Below are 20,854 nucleotides of genomic sequence, written 5' to 3' on the forward strand. Positions count from 1 at the left end.
TCTTTCATTTACAAAACTAATACCATTATCATAAAACATGCGTTGCTGAAAGTGTTTACCCACAAAACGGGACGATGATAAGCTGATAAGCGTCACGATCCACCGTCACGCTTGTCACTCCAAACGTTGGGCCCGACGATCGCGGAAAGATCTCGAGACTCGAGTTGTTTATCACAGTTCAAGGGGAGGAACGGGCACAAACCCGTGCACAATACCGTGAGCCTGTGTCACCGTGCGGACCGCTCTGTGTCGTCCCTCGGGAGAAATGCTGTCTTCCATCTTTTTCCTCTTCCGACAAACGAATGCCAACCTTAAAGAGGCACGGTTATTTACTAGCGGCAAAAAAAAGTAAAAATCGAGTGAAAATATATCACACGAAAGAAGGGAAAAAACCCCCTCTGTTGCTGAGTAAAAACACGGGGAAAAGAAAATCAGCCAATGTGAGAGAGATGGCGTAGTATTTTTAGACGAAAACGGAAAAGCAAAACCTTCACATTTAGCAACAGTGACACAGGCACGCACACACACACAGACACACGAAATGCTGCCCCTCGGGTGTGGTGGAGATAAGAAGCAGGCAAGAAAGAGCAAAGAAAACTGCAAAGTGTCCCAATCTGTGGAGCAAGGATAAAACATAATAAGGCATAACGAGCCGTTTTTTGTGCTTCTGACGAACAACCTTTTCTGCAAGTTTTATGATACTTCCGCGCCTTCCCTACGCAACCGGTGGGTGCTGGAGGCGATTTATGAAAACAAGAAATAGATAAGCTTGTTCTTATCACAGTGCAAAAAGCCAAGCAGGCAGGCAGCAGTTTACAAACTCTCAATCACGTGCGCCTGCCATTTCGTTGCCAAAAGGCGTATAATTGCCATTAATTGTCCAGCTCACTCTCTTTCCCTCGGTCTTTTTGAGCTTGTGTATGTTTGAGTTAGATAAAATAATCAGTTAACGAGCGTGAAAGACAAATATTTACGTAGCTTTGACATTTTTCCACACCGACCGGCGGTACACAACAACCCTTTTCGATTCACCCTCGCGCGAAGCGGGAGGGATTAAATTGAATATACGCGGCTTGTGGTAGCGCGCGCCCGCGCTTGGAATGTCTCGTGTCGCGTGTTTTCAGTAACGCAGGGCAGGGCGCGCGTTGAAGGAAAGAATCATCTTCCCACCTCGGAAGACACTCACGCCCGCCCGAGGGTGAAACGGTTCCGCACGAGACGAGTATTATTATCACCCGATGATCGCCACACCGGCGCAATGGAACGGAGAAAGGAGGAAATTTACGGCCAATAGAGAGAACAAAATAAGGTAAAAAGCGAGCCGAGGAGCTGACGAGCCTTCTTCAATCTGCTGCAGATGATGGGGATGATGGCGATGATTGTCGCCGATTGTGCAATACGTGTGATGTGCCGTGACGGAAGCGCACGGCTTTACCCATGTTTGCAGTTGTAAGGGATGAGATGATTGCGTACGCTTAAGCTTAAGCTGATTTTTATTGCACGCCAAACTGAATGAAGGGTAAATCTAGCAGCAAAACTAGGTTAAAGCTTTGTAAAGTTCTTGAATTGAGGACTCCAAATGATCGAGTGAGCGGAATTATTGAACGACAACTACAAGATAAACGTTGCACCAATGTTTAAAAATAGCTTTAAAATACAAAAATAATTATTTAAAGCAGATCATTTCATTGAAAATGCATAGAAGACAATAATATCTTTACTTAATATTTTTTTTAATTTGCTTCTGTTTAGTTTTTCTTTTACGTGATACAATTATTCTGAGCCGACATGCTGACCATGTGCCATTCGATACGAATGTAAAAATCGGCCTTTACCCTTGCGTATAAGGATAAGGGTCCGTCCATAAGTTACGTTACGGTTGCGTGTACTTTTAGGCCGCTTCCAGACAAAAAAAGTAAAACACCACCGTAACGATGAATTTTGTCAACCGAACAATAACGCTTGTTATTGTAAACAATAAGAACGGAGGTTTGTATCCCTCAACTTTGTTGGTAGTTTGCACTGCCGATACTAACAGTTATTTCGTTAAGATTTCACTCGCTGACGGGTGGTCGAACGAAATCGGTTTACCAAAAACAGAAGCGTTACAATGCGTTATTTTTCATGTGCCATTTTTTTATTACTGTAGTTTTTTTCGGAGTGTCTGGAAACGACCTCTAGCAATAAGATTTATGCGTTATAGGCCGCTGCAAGACACACCGGAAAACCACCGTAACGATAAATTTTGACAACCGAAAAGTAACACTTGTTACTGTAAACAAACGAAAGGTGAGTTTTGATTTCCTCAATTTTAACGAGAATAACGAGGAATATTAAAGTTTAATTTGTTTTAAATTGATATTTGGCTCTGCAGAAGCATGCTAACAGCATTTTTTGTTAGGATTTGGCTCGCCAACGAAATCGGTGTACCAAAAAAGGAGCGTTACAATGCGTTACTTTTCATCTGTCAATTTCGTAGCGGTGGTTTTTAGGTGTGTCTGACAGCGGTCATAGAGTGAAGAAGATACTCTCTATTATATTACTAATTATAAAAATAATTAAAATATGATTTATTCTAAGCAAACTGAATAACTTTAATAATTCATACTTTTCATTCATACGTTTCAAATGCTATGTTCATAAGTTTATCCTTAAGCTTGAAGTATTTTCATTTTATTATTTGACAACTTATGCGGAATGACAGTATGTTCGATAAATAACAGGTACAAAAACAAATCTAACAGCTAATAATATATAGACCAGCAATGAAATTTGTCGTGCTCCAAAGGTATGAGACCTTTAAAAAGCAATGTAAAAAACTTTACGAAAAGAACCAGAACAACTTCTCGGATCATTTAGTTAATTCAAAGTAAATAACGACCTTCGGTCCTCATCTAATCAACATTCATCTGTTCTTTATAAATCATAATGCACTAAGTTTTTTTTATAAAAAAACGTTAGATTTCGAACGACGAGTCGAAATAAGGAACGTTCTTGTAAGCCAGGTCGTTTATTTCCTCTAATACAAATACGAACGTCAACCGTATGACCAGCAAGTTCACAAAAAAAAGTCTATTTCAAACCAAAATTATGTGTTTTCGAACCATTACGTTAGTTATATATTGTGTTAAATTATTTCAAAGTACTTTTATATGGCGTGTATACATACAAGCCTTCGTGACCTTTTTCAAAAGAGGAGGGAAAATTTCAAACATGACATGGTACGTTACGTGTTTTATGGACAACGATCAGCCCCATTAACATGCGGTTTTACATTGGAAATGAGCCTTAAAAAACTCAATATTTTTTAAACTTTTGAAGGTTAAGCAAATGTGAACATTTCAAAATACATCGCAAAGGACTGTGGCTACGTCCTAAATCACAACCAGAGAGCACCACAGGACGTTAGTTAAAAGCGATTCTGAACCTTCCACTAACGAGCACAAAATGATTACGAGCCGTTGTAAATTAAGTGACCCATTTTATCTTACCAAAATAGGAAAAGCCACAGGAAACAAGTTCTTCAGAAGCAAATTCAACAATCCAATAATCTTGTAGTTTCGCTTGAATCACAATTACTAGGCGTTCTCTTTCTATGTGCTATTTTTTATGATTACATCCCAACAAGCACATCTAGATTAAACCCCAATCTTGAACAACGCCATGACAACGTTCACCCACCCTCGCCCGAAACATTTTAATATTCATCACTAAGAATTTGGACAATCCCATCCAGCAGCAACATCATCATCATCCGCATCGTCACAGGCAAAGTGGAACAGGCCGATCAGCTCCAAACCCGGCCGCTCCAGTAGGTCAAAGGTTGGATGGGAAATAGCACAGCAAGTCCAGTAGTAGGAGCAAAACATTGCCTTCGCCTGAACATAACCAAAGTCGAGAGATGCATTATTCAGCTGGCCAGAAATAAAAGAAAAAAACCCAGCTTCCCCTAAAAGAAATAATAGAAAATAAACTGAAAAAACAAATCCTATCGCAAAGGAATTGGCAAATGTCAACCTCGGACGCCCGAGCCTGGTGGGAAAAGTTTTGTGCCGTGGAAAGCTCTCCTGTTCCCCATCACCATTACCCCGGATACTTGAGCGCTCGTCCACTTTCGTTTCAATTGCAGCCGAGGGAGTTTTATTGATTTTCATACGAACCCTGCGGACCAGCTTGTGGGTGAGGCTCCCCACGGTATAGGTAGCCGCAAGGACTATCGACGTCCACTGTTATGCGCTGGTCATTGATTTAAATGGATAAGCCAGACGATAGGCAACGGTGCGCTTATCAACCGGGGACAAAGCATGGAAAGCATGTCGGCAAAGCGCTTGTCGTTATTCGTCGTTGCCCGATGGGTGGCTCTTGTAATCGATAAAAGTGCGTCCTTGTGGCTTACCTACTATCCCGACCAAGCATTCCAGATTAACCAGCCAGCCGGTGTGCGAAGGACGATTTCATCAGGGTCATTCTTCTTTTCCACGCAAGTCCCACCAGCAACAGGTTGCCACGGAGGGAGGAAGAGTGAACTGTGCAATGCTTGCTTCGATTGTGCTGTCCAAAAAACTTCCAGTCCAAACCTCAGACAATTCGCATCAAATATTCACGCCCGTTAAGTGAAATCAACTTTTAATTAAAAGCAACACCTCCCGGCATGGGACACGCAACGCAATAAGACGAGCTGCCGTGTTTTTTTTTTCGGGGCAAACGGGAACCCGACGCCTATCTGGTAAGGTATTTAACTCCCTCGGGGCGGGGAGGAGGTAACATGAACCTAGAAATACGTAAGGTAAACATCAAATCCCCGCGTGGGGACAGAGGGAGAAAAAAAACGCAAAGGGTCATCCCTTACAACCAACTCCCCTTCATTTCCCCACACATACACACACGACGTAAAGCTTTCCAAGGATTGAGTGTGTGCGTGTGTGTGTGTGTGTGTGTGGCGGGAGGGTTATTTCGCACTTTTGCGCAACATTCCCGGTGGTCTCGGCTCGGTGGGTAAAGGGAGAAGCACGTGAATTCGGGCATGGCATGGGTTGGGTTGGCAAACATTGCGCGAGAGCTTCAAAGGAAAGCTCGGAAAATCGGCCCGGGATGTGGGCGTACGCGTGCCGCCACCAGGGACCGGAGCGGTTCACGGCCCATTACGGGCAGGTGTGTGTGTGTGTGGGTGGGTGGGTTGGACCGCGTTGGGGCGGTGGTTCTGAATCGTACAACCGGGCGCAACTGCGCATGGCCAGCCGGTATAGCGTGTTTTGTTTCGGCACTGTTTGTAAGCCGTGGTTTCTTCCGCTCGTTTAGGAAGATTTGGTGTGCTGCCTTGGGTGTAAAAGCAGGGGTAATGGGCCAGCCAGAGGAGGACGCTGGCGGTCGTTATGGTCCAAAAATCTAGAAAGGTCGCACGGCCGGTATTGTGTAATTGGTCGCACAGCTACTTCGCCAAATACTTTTTCCGCACTCACTGGCAAGCAAGTCTAATGAGATTATTATTTCAATCCGTCGATGGGTGACGGTGTGCCCAGGGACGATGCCGGAAGTGTTGTTTTATTTAGGTTTTTTTTTCGAGCATAGTGTAATGGGGTATGCTAAAAATAAACTAACGTTGTCTACTTGTAAGCGTAACATGGCGAGCGTATTGCAGCATGGGAAATAATTTTAATCCATTATATGACATTAACTGGAAATAGATGATAGAAAGATGGAGGAAAACCGAAGCAGGAAGAATGTGTTATGTTCCGGAAAATCTTACCATTTACGTAGCGTTATCGTAGAATCGAGAAGCAATTGTTTGCTTCCCTCACGTCGTCAATGTTTCGACTCGGGGTACCGGATAGACGCTCGCTTCTAGCAGTTTTCCCAGCTCTGCCGCTGCATTTTCATGATCCCTAATGAGGCAAATTGTACGGGCAAGCTTTTCAAACACCGACGACCCACTGGGCACACTTTAGTGACGCTTCTTTCCATACACAGTTTGTCCGAAACATGCGGCAGCCGGATGCAGTAGCCGGATGCCTTCGATTCCGATCAGACCGCGTTGCATCGCGTATGCACCGACGATGGACACTTTGCATCGCTGTGTTACACCGATCATTATGAATTACACACTCATTCTACTGTTCCCCTGCAACTCCTTACGCTTAATTGTTCAACTGTACGCTTCAGTTCAGTCAAGTACAAAACTTCACACACGAAAAAGCACAAAATTCACAACACATTTAGCGAGCATGCGATGGGAAATCGCAGTGGCACGCACACAAATCGGGCTCGGTGTTGTTTTTCCCAAAAAAGAAAAGAAAACCACAACAATGCACCGTCAAAGTTTGAACGTCAACTGCCAACGTAGGGGGAATGGTGGAATTTTGAATATTTTGCCGTAATTCTGGGAAAAAAGGTAACCTAAAGCGAAAAAACTATGTTATTTAAATTAATATATTACGATTTATCAAAGGGAATAAGTATAGAAGTTATTTTATTGTTTAGAGGGAATTACTGTTGTTTTGTCATCCACGCGATCCCCGAATAACGCGGTAATTTTGGATATCCTGTCAAAGCGCGCCAACATGTCACCGGGAGGTTGTTTGTAAACAAAACTGAATTAGAGCAAAAAAAAAGAAAAAAAAATCTTATGCGAACGAAGCAATTGGTCGTTCATTTTTTCTTCTAGGACATCAAGTGAGTAATTTATTGTGAGTCTTCGGAACATATTTTACCGAAAATAAAATAATGAAATTCACGTCTCATGTGTTTACAGCAATCAGGTGCTAAAACAAGCTCGATCCGTTGCTACGAACGTATCCTGGAGCCGCTTTAGACGTCGTTTTAGTAGGAAATCCCTCTAACAAGGATGCTGTTGGAAGTGGCCATATTCAATTCGGTCGGAAAATAGAGAGCGGCAGCAACGTTAATTCGACGACACACGTCTTGAGCTAACTTCCTGCTGGACGTTTCGTCCAATGGTACAAGTGTGGCTGTTTTGGCCATGTGGTACTCAATAATAACACGTGTGGTTTGCTCGGTTGATAACTATCAAGTGCTCTCTTTATTCTGTGCTCATCGCACTCTCGGATGCTGTGTTCGATGACACAGCACCAATACTTATCTAACGATCGCTATCGTTAGAAGCTCACTACCACAGGCCACATCCAGCTACACTGTAAGCCGTGGTATAAACAGTACATTGCTGATCCTTGCTGCAAGGACACGCACAATATCCGGAAGATTGACAATAACCGATCTTACGGCGAGACACGCAAAGCTCTATTTAATTCCGAGATTTGTAAGGCTCAAGGCCTCGCACCAGCGTATTACGTAAACACTCGAGAAATTTGCTGAAATGAAGAAATGGTTGAAATAACCTGAATTGTCCGATCAATGTAGAGTGGAATTATTGTGTTTGGAAATAAAGAAAAGTTCAATATACAAAACTAGACCTGAAGCGTTGTTCCAATTCGAAAATGTTTCATAATACACTTTATTGTTAGAAAAAAATCGTACAAAATATAAAGCCCTTCCAATTACTTTGCACTTTAAAACCTCCTCACGGTCGACTGCATTCCAAGCGACTGTTTGTGATTATCCTCCGGTATGCGCACGAGCAGCGTACTCTTCGGCCCAGTCTGCCACATCACCCCATTGTCGTCGATGATGCACGTCTCCAGATTCAGCTGCCACTGGCCACCCAAGCTGACCGGCCCACCGTTGAACGTGTGCGCCGTGTTGTTCAGCGCAATCAGGAAGCTGCCGCTCAGAAAATCCCGGTGCGGTTTCACCACCTGCGTCAGCGTGAGACTGTCCGACAGCAGCTTCACATCGTTCGGCCGGGACGTCATCAGGGTGGAGTTTAGCGTCAGCTGGATGCTGTTGATCGCCCGGAACAGCGACGGCGTACGGCCGTAATGCTGGATGACACCTTCCACCTTCACCACCAGATGGCTGTTCGGCTGCACGAACACCGGTTCACCGGTGGCGCGGGGTTGCGGTGTGAGCGCTAGCTTCACGGACGTGTTCTGCAGCACCTGGAAGAAGAAGCGCGGCGTACAGTGGGACGAACGGACCACCGTTTCGATCTGCTTCATCATCATGTCCGTGTGCTCGTGAGTGAGCGTTTTGGTGCCGCCGGGAACCTCGGCCGGTATCAGCTGCAGATGTTTCAGCACCGTCCGGCATACGGAAAGCAGGTAGCGCGTCTCGGGATGGCTCGATTGCGGTGCCACCTTCGGCGTTTCCGACGGGTTGATGAACGAAATCGTCTCGATGGAAAGCTGCAGCGTGGCACAGAGGTGCTGTACCGCTTCCAGGTGCTCCAGCGTGCCGGGATCGGCATCGAACGAGCTTTTGTACAGCCGGCCGTACGCATCTTCGCAGTTTTTCAGCAGCTTCACGTGCTTGCGCAGCTGGTTCGTGATGTGGCCGTACTTTTGCAGCGGATCGCGGCAGTTTTGCGCCAGCGTTTGGGAAATTTCCGACGGCGGCGTGATGCAGAGCGTGTTCCGCGTGATCACCACACTGTGCAGCACCTCGAGAAACGTGCACCGCAGGCGGATCAGCTCCGACTGGAACGCCAGCGGGTGCTGGGGCGACGAGCTGGCCTTCAGCGTGGACAGCGCGATGCAGTACAGATTGATTGCCTTCTCGAGCCGATCGATGAGCGAGAGGGAACCGGTCGCACCCGGCAGCGCCGCACCCGGTTCCCGCTTGACGTGCCTCTGGGCAAGCGCTTCATACTCCTGGCCGTGGTTAAGGATGCACTCCGCCTTCGAGATCTGGCCCAGTGCCACCAGATAGAAGTGCAAGTTTTCCAGCGAAATGTTCCGCGACAGCTTCTCGTAGATGAGCGCGGCAAGAAAGTGCTGCCCGTAGCGGGAGGCCGAGCGGGCGATCCGGTACTGCGTCCACGGGTTCGTCGTCTGCAGCAGCTGCACAAAGATGCCGATCACGTTGTCCGGCATGAAGGATCCCAGCATGGCCTGCATGCAAATCGCGGCGAGCAGCTCCACAATGTTCGTCCTCTCCTTGTCCAGCGTCTCCGACCCGCCGCTCGAGCGGGCCAGCGCTTCCAGCTTGCGCAGCAAATGCTGCATCACGCCACTGAAGGGGCTCGTGCCGGGTAGTTGTGTTTCATAAAACTCGCACGACACGATCACATTCGAGCAGATCGCACCGAGCGCCTCGCAGATCAGCTTCGAGTGGCCGGCGGTAGACGTGGAGTGCTCCTCGCTCAGCAGCTCCGCAATCATTTCCGCGAAGCTTTCCCCAAACTCACGGCTCGTCTTGGACAGCTGCACGCCACACTTCAGATACAGGCGGAAGTCCTTCAGCGAGGCCCTGTTCTGCAGCGATGCCTGAATGAGAAACTCCAGATGCATGTCCAGATACTCGAGCACGTGCACCGGCGGAGGGATGTTTTCCGTGTGGCAGTACGTGATCAGGCTGGTGAGGATCGTCATCGCGCGGCCACCGCTGTCGTTCTCCATTAGCAGACAGTTCTTGCACACGTCCAGTATCTGCTGCTGCTCCTCGTTCAGCATCGTGTGGCAGGTGTGGGGACACTTGGTGAGCGTCAGTATAACGTCCAGCGCCATGTTCTGGTTGCTGCACTGCACGGTAAGCTGCAGCAACCGGCTGATTGCCGTCTTGGGCCACAGATACGCGCCCTTCTCCGCCAGCTTCTTCAGCGACAGCAGCACCGTACACTGTACCCGCTTGCGCGGGTCCTGCAGGTACACCAGCAGCAAATCGACCTGATCCGGTATGTCCACCAGCGTGGCACAGGACAGCTGCGACAGGGAGCGTATGATTTCCACCACAAACTGCTCGGACGGATACTTCGGCAGCAGATCACGGCAGAGCGCGCGCACCAGTGCGGCCGTACTGGCGTCGTGGTGCATGTGCCGCAGCACCGGTATCAGGTGCAGCTTCATGTTGACCGGCGTCTGCAGGCTCTCGATCATCGACGCCACCTTCGAGCACATGCCGACGGCGAACGTTTTCGACTGGGCCGCGAACTGTACGCTGGCGAAGATGGCCGCCTCCACCTCGACCGTATCGTGACTGTCCAGCGCCATGCGAATCGCATGGTGGACGTGCTGCTTCTCCGGAATGACGAACGCCACTGCGCCGAGCGTGCGGAGCGTGAGGGCCCGCGCCACCGGATCGTTCGAGTGGATCACCATAAAGATGCGCTTCAGAAACTCGTCGATGTTGATGATCTTTTCCAGGTGCTTTTCGCTCTGCTGGCAAACGCGCAGTATCCACAGCCGGGACAGGTTCGAGCCGATGCGAAAGAACTCGGCCAGCTTCAGGAAGGACGAGTTGATCAGGATGGGGAAGGGATAGCGTTCGAACAGCTTGGGGAAGCGGATGATTGCCTCGCACTGGTCGCCGATCTTGCTCGACCGCAGGCCCTTGTCCAGCTCGATGAGGACCGAGTTCGAGTCGCCATCGGTTTCGTTGAGGAAGTTTTCGTTGAAATTGTTCACTCGCACGCTGATCATTGTGAGTTTTGCTGTTTTCTTTTCTCGCACGCACGCAGTTGCCGTCCGGCGTTGGGGCGGTGTTTGGTGATTTTGTAAACAAATGGTGAAAGTGTCATCGTGTGCGGGACCGTTCCCAAGTAGCAGTTTGAAAAGCATGCGGAAATTCAAATGTGACCGTTATTTGGTTTGTTTCATTTCAAAAGCTAATTTGTATGAAAAGTCACAAGGGATGCTGGCAACACAAAAAATCAAAATGATTAAAATGACCAAAAAACAGTGGATTACGTTTGCAACCACCGCTGTTATCCAAATTTGAAATGGCGTTTACATTCATTGCAGTTTAAAATTTTGTAATTTGATTGATTGATTTAGGTCTCTGGACATGTTGCGGAAAAATTGGTTCAATGGAAATATTTATGGATTTTTCAATTTATTCCAGACATTGTACACCTATTTTCTCGCAAAAATGAAAACTAAGTTAAAATGATTTTGTTTCCGTTTTGCTATGGTTGAAAACTGTTCCTGCAACAAATAAACGTGAAACAAATCGATTTGTTTATCTTACAACAAAAATGTTCCCGCAACATGATTATGACAGTACGACCATACGATTTGACCACAAATATTTCCGCAACATGTTTTCGTCTGTAGTGTTGTATGGTTTTGCATTAAAGTTATGCATTGCTAGAACTAGAATGGCGATACGATTGCTTAAATACTAAACTCTAACTTGATCTATAAGAATTGAATGAAGAAGTGAGATTTGAATAATGGTCGATAGTGTTGATAGCCACGCATCTAACCACTCGACCATTTTAATCGATTTTTGCTCGAAATGTTTGAAGGGCATAAAAGCCATGATTAAATGAAGTTAGACGAAACACAAACCAGTAAACCAGTGAAGCTGTGGAGCTTTCGTTTTTTCATATGGATATTTGATTTTTTGCGATCGTTTAAGCATAATCTAAGGCGCTTGGACCGGGTTTAGCTACAGTCTGCTCCCGAGATACGCGATGTATGGGTTCCCAAGGCAATCGCGTAGATAGAATATCCGTGTAATTTGAAAATCGCATTTTTTAGCCAAAATTCATTCAATTAAAGGAAATTTTGGTTGAGTTTAGCACTTATTCAGAAAATCAACTTTTTCTGGTTTTTAAGCAATTTTAAATTATGAGCATAATAGCGTTTTGTTAATGATTCCTGGAGATAATAGTACCAATTGACCATAAACTTTGATATTTGTAAAACTGCATAAACCGACAAATAACATATTTTGGGTATAAAAGTTTCCCACGAATTTTATATGAATTTGAAGTTAAATTAAGTGTTATTTGTTAAAAAAATAAACTTTTTAAACTTTTTTTTAAATTAACCATTAAATTGATCCATCAAACCATACACTTACACATCCAGCAAGCACTGTAGCAGCTCATGATAGCACCGCCCATGAAAAGGCCTTTTGAATTTGCTACTTGGGCGCTGGGCCGGAGCTGTCACTGGTGGCAGAAAATTTCTCCCGAATGAGTAATAAATGTTTTTATTTTGTTTGTGCACCGCGCGCTGTATGTTTTTTCCCCTGTTTGTTCGATGATAAAGTGGCTTTTATTCGCTTCAATTGATAAATGAGTCGCGCAGATACGGCTATGAAAACGTGACCGTGCTCCCGCCCAAGAAACGCCTCGCCCAGAGTGCGCCTAACACGTGCTGGTGCATCGCAGTCCGCAGTCCGAGGGGTGTGGGCCACCCGTTGATAAGAGCGTTGATGGTGAACTAATCCGGGAGCTAGAGCGACAGAAACGACCAGGCACCATGTCTAACTATCAGCTGCACGCCAACGAAACCACCATCTCGATCCCGCGCATCATCACGGTGGACAGTGTGAACTACTACGAGATACTGGTGAAATGTGGCCAGGTCATGTGGACGGTCAACCATCGGTATCGCGACTTTGCCGAGCTGCACGACCAGCTCGTGTCGGAACGGGGCGTCTCGAAGGACAAGCTGCCGCCGAAGAAGGTGCTCGGCAACAAGAGCCCCACCTTCCTGAAGAAACGCCAGGAAGCGCTCGAGCAGTACCTGAGGGAGATGCTGATCTTTCTGAAGGTAACGATGCCGCGGGAGTTTGTCGAGTTTCTCGACTTCCACCGGTACGATATCATCTTTCTGGTGCAGCACCTGGCCAGCTCGCTGTTTCTGCGCGGGGACGCCTTTCTGGCCAAGTCGAAAAAGTACGGCTTCTCGGTGCTGGAGCTGCACGCGATCAGCGAGCGGATGCAGATCCCTTGCCCGCCGACCGAGGCGGCCTGCAGCAACTACAACTTCTCCCACATACTGGACTTTTGCGCCCAGCTCGAGACGATCATCGTGCTGCCGACCAAGAACAGTCTGCCCACGATCCTGTACGACGACGATACGGATAAGTACATCCCGCACGCGCTCCACAAACCGATCGGTAGTAGCAATCTCATCCCGGTGCAGCTGCGGTACGAGCTGAGCGTGTTCAAAGTGTTGCGTAATCTCATCATTTACGGCGTGCCGACGGAAAACATTCAAAATGTAGGTCAGTACCGTTTTCGCGCTGATAGGAGAGGGGGGGGGGGGGGAGGGTTGATGGTGTTATGTTTTGTATGGGTGGTGGTATGGATGGGTGGTGGTGGTGGAGATTGTACTTACCCTTGCTTCACTTGTTTCGGTGCCACGTGTTTTTAGGTGCCTTGCGTGAAACGCTCTCAAGGATAGAGGTGTACAAGAGCGAAACGAAGCAAATCTGCCAAATTGCGCTGTGTGATAATGTCCACAAGGATGCGGCCGAGGACGAGCTGGACAAGTCGAAGGCAAGTTGAAGTAAAAAAAAAGAAAAAGGCATTTTTAAAATTATAATTTTAATTAATTTACCTCACTTTTCCCTTCTTTGCAGCAGTGGAAAAACCTTCGCCACGCGGTGTTTAAGGAAAACCAGCTGACGGTGATCGATCGAACGATCCGGCTGTTTCCCACCGTCAAGGATCTGGTGCTGGACAAGAACAAGCTGGAAAGCATCGCCCATCTTAGCCACCTGAACAACCTGCAGATACTCAGCCTGCGCTGCAACCGGATAGCGCAGTGCGCGAACTGGCACGTCCAGCTCGGCAATCTGGTCACGCTGAACCTGTCCCAGAACCGGATACGCCTGCTCGAAGGGCTGGGCAAGCTGTACTCGCTGGTGAACTTGGATTTGAGCTGCAATTTAATTGACGATATTAATGAAATTGATTACATCGGTAATTTACCGCTGCTGGAGAATCTGCGCCTCATGGGGAATCCGGTCGCCGGTGGTGTCGGTAAGTTGTGGTCGGTATGCGGTGCCGCAAAATGTCATTGTGATTGTCATAAAAAAAATCTGACTTGAAACAAAAATGTCCTTGTCACGTACTCAATACGCGTCATCCATCAAAAACGTAACGCAAAAAATGCAAATTTTCGACGCCCTTCCCCCGTAGTGTAACAAACTGTAACGATGGAAAAAACCCTCCCTTCCACAAATTACGTAACAGATAGACCCCACCCTCCTCAAATAGCTTAATTTATTGAACAAAATCAGATTTTTGGTGAGATACTTTATGCTGGTATATTTTATTACATTTTATTTTGCGTGACGTAACAAAAGTTAACTCCCCCTCTCCCCTATCTAACAAATCGTAACGTTTGACAATCCCCCCCCCCCCCCCCCCAACAACCCCTATCATCGTGACATCATTCATGGATGACGCCATATTGATGGTCATAGGTGATACTCAAAACTATTGGTATGACTAATTAATGCTTCGTGACGTTTTTGCGACCAAAGCTTGGTCATGAGTCACTATGTCATGGCTTTTTTTTACTGTGATCAGTTCTGCAAAATGTCACCGGCATAGTCATGACAAATTCCAGCCGAAACAAAATCCATGTCAGCGTCAAGAGCAGTACTGTGATGATCAGAGGTGAGACTCAAACAGTTGCTGCGACCATCACATGCTTGGTGACATTTTGTACGACCAACTCTTGGTCAGTCATTTGATCGCGACATTTTGTGTCAGTGATCATCACGATTGTCATGGAAGATATGCGGTGCTTGCGAGAGGTCCCAACAAACAAAATGAGCGTGATTTTTCGCTCTGTGTCCCGAAAGACAATTAAAGCAGAGAGTGTGAGAAAGAATGCTCATTTTGTTGCTTGGGACGTCACGCCAAGTATATTCCATCCAAGAAGTGATAATCACCAACAGAAAATGTCATGACCAAGTGAATGACCAAGTGTTGGGTGCTAAACAAAATGTCATTAAGTATGTGATTGGTCAACCAACTGTTTGAGTTTCACTTCTGATTATCTCAGTGCTTTATGTGAGCTGATTTGAGCTTCGTTTCAGTCATGAGTATTATCAGCACTGTCCACAGTCAGAAAAAAACATGATTATGCTTGCGCCAACATTAAGCTCAGCATGTCAGTTAGAGTTTCGCATTTGACTCAATCACTCGCATATCGCGTTCAGCATGTCATGGCGCACTTTCATTGAGTATCAGCAATGAGCATTATGCTACCATGGATATGTTTATTGTTTTCGTTGGTGAAAATCTCGCGATGCTCATGACATTTTGCACCACTGCAGCACATGTTGTTTCATTCATTTTCGAACACTAATGACCCTTACCTTCACCACTTTTAGACTACCGTGCCCGGGTGCTTTCGCGATTCGGCGAACGGTTGCAGGAGATCTATCTGGACAATGAGAAGGGCAACCAGACGGAGTACGATATGGCGCTGGTGCTATCTGCGCTGCGCATATCGGCCCAGAAATCGCACCGCAAGCTGCACAGCCTGCTCGAACCGGGCGGTAGTACGTCCGCCGAAGAGCAGCAGGAGAAGCAGAAGAACGATACCGAACGTGCCGGACCGAGTGGTGGAGCGGGCAGTTGAAACGATGCTACATTCCAAGCAGGCCGAGCGGACCATCGTCAGCCTGCGAGAAACGATGAAGGGTGTTTGCATGGAGCGGGTTTTTATTGAACGTAACTAGTACAGCAAAGCTGGACGAGGCCAAGCATACCAGGGAGAGAGCGTGTGGGGAGAATGGAAGAGATATTTTAACACCCAACACAGTTGACCGGAACGGATAGAAACGTTCGGGAAAATTATTATTATTATTATTACTATTATTTTATACTGAAATCTTTATAAGCCAAAACCGCCCCCTTCGTGACGTGCTCTTGGTAGGGCGAAAAGGGTCTGATGCAATATATATATATATATGTATCTGTAACAGAAGCTCTCCACGTACCTACTGGGCGCTTTTTCATCATGTTCCGGATCGTGATATATCACTGAAAATTGGCAACTGCAGAAAGCTTATTTAAAAATAATTCATTCTCAATTATTAAACATCCGAGGGACCTGATAGGATCGTGATAACAAAGGTAACAAAGCTCCGGTAAGGTCCGTTCAACCACACATCGATTCATTCCAGATCTTCTTACGCCATTTCTTTTCTTTCTTCCCCTCCGTCTGCCCGTAGGGTATTTGCTTCATGTGGCCCTGCTCGAACAGCTGCATTCGCCACCGTACCTCGTCCTCCATCTTGAGCACCGTGCTGACCGGTTCGGCGTCACAGTGACGCAACGTCACGGAGCAGCGCGGCAGGTAGCGTTTTAATCGGCGCTGCAAGAAAGCGACCGGCTGCACACCGTCCGGCAGCCGCCGGTACGCAATCATCGTGCCTTCTAGCATAAGCACTTTCAGCCCGGGGAACAGTTTCGGCAGCAGGGCAAAGTTACCCCGCAACAGATAGCACCGGCGCAGTATTAGCTGCTCCACGTTTGGCATCGGTTGGCAGTGGTCCCAGGGGCGGGTGTTCGTTTTCATCCCGTTGATGGTTAACGTGCGCAGGCACGGCAGCAGTGTGAGGGAACGGAAGTGTTCGCGTATCGCTTCCGCAACGGGCGCCCCGGTACGCAGCACTATCTCCAACTCCTCCAGCATGGTCAGGTGGCGGCAGAGGCGCGACAGCTGCGAATCCATGCTGTACTGTAGCCGGCGCACGTGCGCAAAGCCACCATCGAGCCGGAAGCAGGTGCCGCTGTTGATGAGCTCGAGCTGCTGGAGCTTCGGCAGGTCGACGTGCCGTAGCCGACTTCCTTCCTCAAGGATGCACTCATCGAGGCGCAGGAACTGTGGGCGCAAAAAAGGTAAATCATTATTTATACAATTAAATTCCTTTTCTTTAACGAAAACACTCGCCTCCAGATTCTTCAGCTCGAGGATGAGCACAAACAGGGCGCGCGGAAAGATGACATCGCTTAGCGTGAGCCGTGTCAGCGTGCCGGCATTGTGGAGACACACCGCACGAAAGATCCGGTACGCAACCGTGGACGAATCGATGGTAAGGTCCTCGAGCAGCGGGGCACTTTGCGCGAACCGGTCCGCGGCCAGATCGTCCCCGCGCGTGTTTGGTTCGGGCGAGAGGGGACCCTTGTCGAACCGCTTCATCAACAGCTTCCTTAGGCGCGGGAACGGCCGGGTAAGTGTTTGCTCCATCGCGCGCTCGAAGTAAAACCACACGGTCAGCTCGACCAGCTGCTCGCTGTACTCCATCAAATAGTGCAGGTCGAAATCGTTCGCAACGTCCACCGTGTAGCGCTCGAGCGCCGGCAGCTTTAGCTCGTACCCGTTCGTATTGGCGAACAGCTGCCAGGTGAGGCTCGGGAGCGTACCGTGCTCGATTACCCAGTACGGTGCCTTTTCCGGCAGCTCGTCTCCCGCCACCTCGGCCAAGACGGTAAGCGTTAGGTGCTGCAGGTTTTGCATGTTCTTTAACCGATCGCCTAGAAAGCGGCGCATCCGATCGAACGATGCTTTGATGTGGAGGCTCTTCAGTGGCAGCTCGCCGGAGAACAGTAGCTGCTCGGGTGTGAGTAAACCGGCAGCGCTCGCCGGCGTCGGTCTGGTCGATGGGCCCGGCTCATCGTTGGCAGCGGTTGCCTTCCGTACCATTTCGAGCACCTTTGCCTGATTGGCAGGGACCGGGTCGGAGCCACAGTCGTCGAACACGCAGTGGAACGCACTGGCCATGTACTGTAGGTGATGGCTCGCGATCGGTAGCCCGAAGCAGTGGCTAAAGTTGAAGCTCATGCGCTCCTGGAACGGTTCGGAGCGCAAAATCGCATACCAGCGTTTGCAGACCAGCGCACACGGGAGCTGGTCTTCCAGGTAGAGGTGTTGAAAGATTTTACAAAGTATCTAAAATGGGCGGAAAATATTAACCGGTCGGCGACTAGAGGCACCTTTTGCACCATGCCTTTGTTTACCTCGTATGGCAAACGGTTTATGTGATCGATTTCGCACTCTGTCTGGTTGAGCGTATCCGAATCATCTTTTCTACGCTTTTTGCTTGATGGTTCACTACAATCAGCTGTATTTTGTTCCATTTTGTGAGATTGTGTTCGACGCTATTGCTTCTGCCGGTTCGATGCTAACCAAAACAACACACACAGTAAACAAAAGACTATGGTTCGTGGACGGTTAAGCAGCTTGACAGTTGTGGAAAGAACAGGGTTGGGATAAAATAGGACAAAAAAATAATTATTTCGCACGTTACATGATTGGTTATGGGATCTGTGTTAATAACTTATTTCTATTTAAATTATGTGTATATTTACAATATTTCAGACAGTTTACACGACATTCAGGGGAAAATTTATGGTACTAGCTCGCCCACTGTCCTGTTACATCGAAGCGTTACGAAGCGTTACATAGACAGTTGTGCGTGTGGCGGGAAAACAGGGTTTGGTTTGAATTTTATCCACGTTTTCATTATTAAAGTTTACATTTTTGTTCGAAGCTTTATTCCAACTATTTTCAATTTAAAACGGAAAAAGAGTTTATTTTTCCAAAGTATGGGAATGTTTAGTTGACAATAGTTACAGTAAAGCTTAAAAATAAAACCTTACTTTGAAGAAGAGACTTTGGTTTTCTTGTAGGGACAGGGACAAAATGGGCATGCGGGGCAAAATTGACACCTTTTAGTTTAGCATTAATACACAGGCAAGAAACACATCTTTCCTTAAAACCTTGGAATGTTGTAACAACGCTAAACAGCAAGGACCTAAGGAAAATATGTATTATGATTTCTTCTTCTTCTTCTTCTTCTTCTTCTTCTTCTTCTTCTTCTTCTTCTTCTTCTTCTTCTATGGCACAACAACCATTGTCGGTCAAGGCCTGCCTGTACCACTAGTGGGCTCGGCTTTCAGTGACTTATTGATTACCATAGCATAGCACTAATAATTTGAATGAATCTTTGAAATGAATCCTAATCCCCATTGGGCAGCAGATTCAAGAATCTCAAATATTAATGAATCTTGAAATGACTGGTTTCTCAAAAGATTCTCATATCTCAAAAGATTTACTAACTTCAAAAGATTCTTATATCTCGAAACATTAACGAATCTTTAGGGATTCATGAAGTTTAAGGTCTATACATTTCCAATGATTCATAGAGCTTAAGCTTCTTATTATTCTTCTTTTTGGCGTAAGAACCTTACTGGAAATGACAGCCTATAAAGGCTTTTGAGACTTCTTCGCAATTGCCACACAACTGGATATTGTCTGCCCTTGCTATGGAGAGACGGTCCATGCAATGCTTGAACCCTCGACGGGCATGTTAATAAGACTTCTTCTTCTTCTTCTTTGGTACAACAACCGCTGTCGGTCAAGGCCTGCCTGTACCCACTTGTGAAGTGAGCTTAGCTTTCAGTACCTTATTGTTACCATAGCAGAATAGTCAGTCCTACGTATGGGGGCACGGTCTATTCGGGACTTGAACCCATGACGGGCATGTTGTTGCGTTGTATGAGTTGACGACCCTACCACCAGACCGGCCCAAGATCTTAAGACTGATCTTCGATAAGACTGATAAGACTATCTTGGAAATAATATGTGTTCAATGATTCACGACTCTCTGAAGATTTATGACTTTTTATGGATTCATGAATCTTCCGAGATTAGTGAGTCTTTGGAGATTTGATTCGAGATTCGAATCACTAATCGCTGAAAATTCATATGAATGAATCTCAACGAAAGATTCATGAAACCAAACGCTAGTACTTATTGACTTAGTCGTCAACTCGCACGGCTTAACAACGTGTCCGTCGTGGATTTAAGCCTCGTTCGGATTGTCTCCAGTAACGACGGACTGACTAATCTCTCTAACTCTCACGCTGAATATCACTCGTAGGTTTGTATAGGTTGTCATGACCTCGGGTTACGCCAAAAAGGAGAAGAAGAAGAAGCTTATAGACATATTTAGTTCTCGTACGTATCGTATATTTACGCAATGTTCAAATTTTATACGCATCGTATGATCGCTCCTTCCTATCCTCGGCCTGTTCTAGGTGACGATCAATCTCACAGTCTGTGGCGTAATACATCTAGGATTTTGTCCGTTTTGTGGCCCTTTATGATCACTTGATTAGTGGCTGTATCCGCTGTATTTCCGAGAAAAGGGCAAAATAATAGTATCTTTGTAACAAAATTCACCCGTCTCACCGTGCATGTAACAGATGCTCTGGAAACTTTATCCCGGCTGCAGACGTGTCATACCCACGGGCCTAGCTTAGAGGAACCTCGGAAAGCCACCCAAGGGACAACAATTTCATTAGCTTCCCGTTGACAGTTTATGATTGACATCGGCAAGCGACGGGATATTCTCTCCGCCGTGCGCGATCAGTGGGGCGTGTGGGGCGGACGGTAACAATTAATCTTCACCCGCCCGGATCTTGCGTGCCCCTATCGGGATTCGTAATCGTCTTTACAACGAGACCACCCTCTAAGCACGGCCATAAATCTTGCACTACTATCCCGTTTCACCGCGGACCTCCTCAGCTCGCTGGGGCGATCGTCGCGTCCGATATCCCGGTACCATGGCACGTTGGAGGAGAATTAGACCGATGGCGCATGGATGTGAGGGTCGCGGATGGCAGCGAACGCAAGATGAAAGGGAGAGGAATCAAGAGACAGTCGTAAGGGAAGGATTGTGACCAGGCGAACGATAAGAGGAGGGTGGTGTTAAGGGTTTCTACCTCTTGTGCTAACACCACCCGCCGCTAGAGTGCCTGAAGAAGATGTCAGTGGGTAGATGGGACCGTCAGATATGGGGAGAAGGGTACGGGGACACATCGCGGGGGCCCGTGTGACGGCACGGTATCCAAACACTAACGTTTTATGACACTCGGCCTTTGGACCTCATTTCATCTATTGCATCTATCGCCGTACGCGCCGGGTAATTTCCTAGATCGGCTGGTTGGGGAATTTCTGGCGTTCTGGGGTGTTCTGGTGCAGACATGCGGTAATTAGGATTCTTGTGCGATCTTTGC

General features: G+C 47.1%; 4 protein-coding genes across 4 annotated transcripts in view; 1 reads left to right on the forward strand and 3 right to left on the reverse strand.

Annotated features, from left to right (window-relative positions):
* Positions 1–6,299, reverse strand: part of LOC1278306 (oxidative stress-induced growth inhibitor 2) — a 50,135-nt gene extending 43,836 nt beyond the window's left edge. The window contains exon 1 of the mRNA XM_061661398.1: positions 5,747–6,299. The gene's annotated coding sequence lies outside the window, so the exon portion shown is untranslated. The remainder of the gene's footprint in view (positions 1–5,746) is intronic.
* Positions 6,300–7,438: 1,139 nt separating this feature from the next.
* Positions 7,439–10,577, reverse strand: LOC1278304 (integrator complex subunit 7). Its single transcript, XM_317927.5, has one exon. The coding sequence runs from the start codon at positions 10,488–10,490 to the stop codon at positions 7,524–7,526; it is 2,967 nt and encodes a 988-aa protein (XP_317927.5). The 5' UTR covers positions 10,491–10,577; the 3' UTR covers positions 7,439–7,523.
* A 1,370-nt stretch (positions 10,578–11,947) lies between these two features.
* LOC1278303 (nischarin) lies at positions 11,948–15,755 on the forward strand. Its single transcript, XM_317926.5, has 4 exons — positions 11,948–13,032; positions 13,182–13,306; positions 13,390–13,792; positions 15,157–15,755. Exons 1-4 carry the CDS (start codon positions 12,282–12,284, stop codon positions 15,405–15,407), a joined length of 1,530 nt encoding a protein of 509 aa, XP_317926.5. The 5' UTR covers positions 11,948–12,281; the 3' UTR covers positions 15,408–15,755.
* Positions 15,756–15,839: 84 nt separating this feature from the next.
* LOC133393230 (uncharacterized) lies at positions 15,840–18,057 on the reverse strand. The gene is made up of 3 exons (XM_061657071.1): positions 17,792–18,057; positions 16,725–17,723; positions 15,840–16,655 (listed from the first exon to the last, which is right to left on the reverse strand). Exons 1-3 carry the CDS (start codon positions 17,909–17,911, stop codon positions 15,930–15,932), a joined length of 1,845 nt encoding a protein of 614 aa, XP_061513055.1. The 5' UTR covers positions 17,912–18,057; the 3' UTR covers positions 15,840–15,929.
* Between the last annotated feature and the right edge of the window lie 2,797 nt (positions 18,058–20,854).

This window comes from Anopheles gambiae, chromosome 3 (assembly GCF_943734735.2).
Source record: "Anopheles gambiae chromosome 3, idAnoGambNW_F1_1, whole genome shotgun sequence".
In the NCBI taxonomy this organism is placed as follows: domain Eukaryota; kingdom Metazoa; phylum Arthropoda; class Insecta; order Diptera; family Culicidae; genus Anopheles; species Anopheles gambiae.

Coding starts and splice junctions, on each gene's coding strand:
- LOC1278304 (XM_317927.5), bottom strand. CDS start 10,490: ATGATCAGCGTGCGAGTGAACAATTTCAACGAAAACTTCCTCAACGAA.
- LOC1278303 (XM_317926.5), top strand. CDS start 12,282: ATGTCTAACTATCAGCTGCACGCCAACGAAACCACCATCTCGATCCCG. Junction 13,033..13,181: donor GGAAAACATTCAAAATGTAG/GTCAGTACCGTT, acceptor ACGTGTTTTTAG/GTGCCTTGCGTGAAACGCTC. Junction 13,307..13,389: donor ACGAGCTGGACAAGTCGAAG/GCAAGTTGAAGT, acceptor CCTTCTTTGCAG/CAGTGGAAAAACCTTCGCCA.
- LOC133393230 (XM_061657071.1), bottom strand. CDS start 17,911: ATGGAACAAAATACAGCTGATTGTAGTGAACCATCAAGCAAAAAGCGT. Junction 17,724..17,791: donor TAAACCGTTTGCCATACGAG/GTAAACAAAGGC, acceptor CGCCCATTTTAG/ATACTTTGTAAAATCTTTCA. Junction 16,656..16,724: donor TCGAGCTGAAGAATCTGGAG/GCGAGTGTTTTC, acceptor TTGCGCCCACAG/TTCCTGCGCCTCGATGAGTG.